This window comes from Helobdella robusta (assembly GCF_000326865.2).
Source record: "Helobdella robusta unplaced genomic scaffold HELROscaffold_25, whole genome shotgun sequence".
Classification (NCBI taxonomy): domain Eukaryota; kingdom Metazoa; phylum Annelida; class Clitellata; order Rhynchobdellida; family Glossiphoniidae; genus Helobdella; species Helobdella robusta.
In genome coordinates, this window is record NW_008704310.1 from 247359 (window position 1) to 253225 (window position 5867).

Below are 5867 nucleotides of genomic sequence, written 5' to 3' on the forward strand. Positions count from 1 at the left end.
CAGCAGGTTGATTTGCTCGGAGTAAGCATTTGCGGTCGGCGGTTCGTAGCATGAACTTCTTCACTGTTGTTCATGGTCGATGTAGCGCAGAAATGTCGGATGGTTGTCATTGTGAACGTGCGATTTGAACTTTGTGCAAAATTTGTGAGGTGATCTCGCCCCGAGGTTCCTCTTCGTTGAGTTTGTGATGTCCGCGTGATTCAATCTGTCCAAACCCACGCACGGCAGCCATCGCAAGGCTCGCTGGAATCCATTTCGAAATCTAACAATTACAAATTTTACTGCTTTGTAAATACATTTTTAAAGGTTTTATTAATCAGATAATAAATAATATTGCGCAATTAGATCATTTCAGTGGTTATAACAATATTTTGAAGAGAGCGTTGATAAATAATGAAACTCTGTCCAATAATTCAACATATGATATTTCATCACTATCTCCAATTTACTGTTTTACATGAAAGAAATTTAAAGAATTGTAGATATGTAAATGCTTATTAAGCCGAGTAGGCAGCTATCTCGGATACTTTAGCCAAGTGCACGAGATTAATTTTTATTTTTAATTCGTATTGTAATGTATTGCTTTAATTACAGCTTGGAGCTTGGTCGTCAAGCATGCATTGTACTTGTACTTGTGCATGTGCACAACGGTACATGATGGCTCGTAATTTTTTGCCGTAAGCAAGCGCATTCGATTACTTCTGCTTATGTTGAATAATTATTTGAAAATTAATTTTATTGTCGTAATTTTAAATTTATTTTTTATTTTTCACAATTAATAAGAATTAAACGTTAAATTTACATTTCTGGACTTTATGAAGATTTAAAAAAAAAACTTGAATAACTTTCAACCTAAGCAAAGGCAAAAACGTGCACATCACCTTTCATGCATCTCATAATAAAGTTTGCTTTCTCAAGTTTCACATTAAAGAAGCGCATTTTTTTTTAAAAACTTTTTAAATAAAGATTCCATGCAGAAGAATGTATTTCATTTCAAAAACATAAAAAAGCAGAACGGGAACCATAGGACCTTAATTGAGAAAATGTTTCAACGTTCATAAGATATTTGAAAATTATTTTTTAATACAAATCCCCGATGATGAAGAATAATTGAGATAGCATCAACAAAAATTGAGTTAATTAAATCAAGAAAGCAATTGAAAAGAGAGAGAGAGAGAGAGGGAGAGAAAGAGAGAGAGAGAGGGGCGTGACGAAATTTCTGAAGATAAAACTTGATTTGATTTGAATATATTACCACTGTCCGCTTCTCGTCGGCAATTAAAATGTTCATCCAGTTAAAACTGAGGCATTTGGTGGCCTCATTGAAGCCTGGCATATATAACGATAACAGAAGGTTCAACCGCGTCTTTGGAATGGTCACAGGGCAAGAAAAAGAAAAAATTTATTGCTGAATAACTTGCTTTTACAGTTTTTTAAGACAATTCTTAAAAGACATTTGATTGGAAGGTTTAAACCAACATCTCAATCGATTTTGTTAAGGTAGTTAAAAATTTAGCATGCAATAAAAACATTCAGTATTAACTGAAAAGAAGTACCATTTAAAAATCTTAAATTTCGAACTATCTTCGCATTCATTTTATATTTAAAATTTTCGAATTCTACATTACTGGTGAACATTCAACGTTACCAAATCATTGGTTAGATATTTTTTATTCACTTAGACAGAGAGACAAAAACAGCTAGCTGACTTGGCGTTCATCCAGCAATAGATGATGGGGTTGTACATGGAGTTGCTCATGGCGATCCAGTAGATGATGAGGTAGATGTGGATCTCGTGCGGCTTGCGATCCATTTGTTTGCGCTTGGCATTGATGATGAGGAAGACGTTCTGTGGCAGCCAACACAAGCCGAATATGCAGACGACTGCCACCATCATCTTCACCACCTGATGGTTGTTGCATCTATGAATTAGTCTTGAAAAGTTTCTGCAGTTGCAATATATTATTTGAATTAATTAAATTTTTAACTATTTTGTAGTTCAAAAAAAAAGTATTTTTTCTCCTCGCGTGGTTGACGAAGAATCGTCTAAAATAATATACAAATTGATTCCCTGTTTCAAAGTTCCATTGGGATTAGAAAACATTTTGTTTGGACCGAACAGCTTCCCAAATGAACAACGCAACAACGTCGTCACGTGTGAGTTTGACATCCGTCAATATTAATCATGTCAATGTTTTCTTGCGGCACAACTGGGATCATTTTTGGGAAAATAGAGCTAAACATGAACGACAACCTTTTCATTATACTTGTTTCTACATGTTGTTTCTTTTCTATGGAGGTTTAAATTGTGTTTTTAACATTGACACAAAAAAAACTCAGTGAATTTGATAAGAATGGACTAGGATTTTATAAAATTGAAAAGGTAGAGGCATCTCTCATGTTTGCTTGCTAACTTGCTTAGTTGCTTACTTGCTTAGTTGCTTGCTTAGTTATTTGCTTGCTTTGTTGTTTGCTTGCTTAGTTGTTTGCTTGCTAAGTTGTTTGCTTGCTTGCTAAGCTGCTTGCTTGCTTGCTTGTTTATTTGTTTGTTTTTCATAAGTGATGACTTCAGTTAATGAAGCACTTATAACAGCGTTTAAAGAGCAGCTGGTCAGTGGAAAATAACAATGAACTGAACAAAAAATGTTGATATACACAATATTGAATTGAAAAAGATAGACTGTTGGGTTGATAAGAAGCAAATATACTATCGTGATGGTGCTGTTTAAAAAATGTTGAAGAAAAACAAATTTCTTTTTTCAAAAAAACAAGATCAAATCACCTCAAAAAAAAACATTATCACGAAAACAATAAGGACTTTAAATTGAAAATACTTTTTCATAATTGGATATATTTTATGGAGTTGTTCAAATGGCATAAATCGCTAGTGAAGCACGAAAGAATTGTTTAAAATTAATTTTAATATGAATTTAAATTTGAGTATTTAAAATGATACAACTTTTACAAAAAACAAGTCCGCAGTTAAATTTGCCAATTTCGTTTCGATAGTTTTCCACCAATGGTTTTTTAATCCTGTTTTGAAAGTTTAGTGGCAAACCAAACAAACGTCATACTGTGAAACAATTTCCATTTATACCCAACGCTCATTGCAATCCTTTTTAACAATAGAGTTTTTTCTCAATAGTTGTCTTTTAGTATTTTAAGTTGATTTTCATTTTACTGGACAAAAAATTATAAATTAAAAAAACTTAAAAACAGAATTTTTTCATTTGAACGATGACTTAAAACGGTGAAAATCAAAAAAAACACATGAACGACATTACTCTTTTCTTCATCCTCATGGAGTCAGCCAATTTTTCTGTCCACTCCCCAACGGGCTGACCACTCCAGAGTTCCACGGCCACCCTCATGTACGTCAGACAGAGGATGAGAAGAGGTAGGATGTAGGTGACCACAAACAAGACCATGTTGTATCTGGTTTTAATTTGACGATCGTTTCTAGCATTCACAAGCGTTAGTTTTCCAAGTACAAACAGTTTTTCAAATGTTCTTAACAAGTTTTAATAGTGTTTTACTCTTAGTAGCTCACAGTCTGCAGTGTATTTTTGTTGTGATGATGGCATTGAAATATGAAATCGGATATCGAACCTGAAATCCGTGTCGTCGTTAATGAGGTCGTCGTCGTCCCAGTGCAGATAGCAGACGGTCCTGTCATTTTCACACCGGAATGGGAATATTTGAGCGTAGATGAGGTTCGGGAATGCGATGGCGAAGGAGGCCAACCAGATGCCAAAGATGACAGCCAGGACTGTGCGAGCGCTCAAGCGAGGCTTCATCGGGTGCAGTATAATGAAGTATCTGATGGTGATTAATTGCACGTGCGTCTGCATTATCGTGCCCATGTGAGTTCGATTGCGTTTCTCTATGCTAAAACGCTACCAACATTTGTTCATGTTCATCTCATTATTATGTAACTGCTCCTAAAAACCAACCACGCTCAGCTTCTATCGCACGCGAAATCGTGTTTGGAATGTAGCCTGCATTCAGTTTGATTAGTTTTTCACTTTTTATGAACGTGTTCATTTATTCAAATTAAATTTATTTTAATTTTGAAATCAGAATAAGTAAATTAAGCTACAAAATATGTAATTTTTAATCAATTTTTGAAAATTTTCTTGCATAAATTTGACTTGGATGGTTGTTTTAAAATCTCAAAATAAGTTTTGATTGCAAAATATTAAAATACATTGGTAACTTTGATTGAATTTTTGTTGAACCTGAACTTGAATCAATTTCGGTCAAATTGATTGTCAAAAACTACAAAATTTTATAAAAATGTTGAATCGCTTCATTTGCAATAACGATAGTTGAATGATAAAAATGAATTTACAGAATGATTTGGGCTATTTTCCAAAAGTAGTAATAATTAACAAAAATTTACAAACAAGCAAATTTGACTTGCATGATTTTAACTGCACTTCCAATTTGCACTTTTGACAGTTGCGATATAATTTTTTTTAATTTTGCTGAATAATTTTCAAATTGTTTCTTACAAATTCCATTCAAAAACCAGTTTATTCAAGTTTTAATGAATCGTGTGAGTAAACTGAAAAGTTAAATATTGCATGCTTTGGTGCAAGCGCAATAATTTATAAGAAAAAACTTTTAATAATTTATTTGAAAAAATATTTTTAAAATAGTTAAAGACTCAAAAATTAAACATAGAAACCTGTCGAAAGCAATGGCGATGAAGGTGAAGACACTGGAGGAGATGGTGCATGGGACGATGAAGTGCGTGAACTTGCAGTAGTAGCTTCCAAACGGCCAGTGGCTGCGGGCCATATAGATGAAGTTGAACATGGTGTTGAAGATGGTGATGAGAGCGTCTGAGATGGCCAGGTTGACCAGGAAGTAGTTGGTGACGGTCCGCATGCGTTTGTGGCCGACCACGATCCAGATGACGATGAAGTTGCCACCGGCGGCCACCAGAACCATCAGCAAGTAGAAGAGGCCGTAGATGGATTCGATGTACCAGGGCATTAGGAAACTCAAATATGTTTCCAGTTCGTTGGGATTGCACGTCGCGTTCTTCTGGCTGGTGTCAAATGCCTCCGTGTTGTTGGCTGAAATGATCGTCGGGCTTGATATAAGTAGCGTCATATTTTGGAAATACAAGTCAGTTGACATTGTATTGATATCTCAATTGAGTCTCATTTATTTACAAATTTGAAATGAAAATGTCTTTACTGAAAAGTGGTTAGTCATTTACGTAAAGATATTGCTGTTGAATTGCTGAAGAGATGAAAGTTTCAATTGATTTGACTGTTTGAAACGAAAGTTGAATCATCGAAACTCATTATTTAATTTTCTTTAAAGGTTTCCATGTACACTATAAACATTATAAAAATTGACATTTTAATTGATTAATAATTAATAACTTGTTTAGCACTCTGAAATAGTTATAAAATTATGAAACAATTTGATAATCATCAAATTATTTGATAATTAAAAAAATTGATTTCTTGAAAATGTAACACAAACAGAAAAAAATTAACAATAAAGTTTCAAATTATGAAATTTTTAAAGAATTTTAACAAACTTGCATCTATCAGCATAACGATTTCAATAAATTTTAGTTGTATTTTTATATTTCTATAAGCTACTTGGGCCCATTATTGAAATTAATTTGCGTGTGAGTGATTCTATAAAAGCAGAACAAAAGAATACTAGATATATTTGAGTGAATTTCAAACATTTGAAAATATGTTTTGAGCTTGAAATGAAACCACTGAAATAAATTATATGAAAGAGTCAATAACCAACCAATAAATCACAATTTTCTAATATGCTCCAGTGAAATAAAAAGTTGTAATTCATTGCGCCGCCCATATTGGCAATATAAATTT

At 33.5% G+C, this 5867-nt stretch overlaps 1 protein-coding gene across 1 annotated transcript; it reads right to left on the bottom strand.

The window, feature by feature from the left end:
* Positions 1-216: 216 nt before the first annotated feature.
* HELRODRAFT_121592 (hypothetical protein) lies at positions 217-5007 on the bottom strand (the record flags this gene model as incomplete). Its single annotated transcript, XM_009019548.1, has 5 exons — positions 217-262; positions 1710-1906; positions 3285-3435; positions 3610-3819; positions 4691-5007. Coding segments are annotated over 5 exons (921 nt in total), but the record flags the coding sequence as incomplete, so codon positions are not given.
* Between the last annotated feature and the right edge of the window lie 860 nt (positions 5008-5867).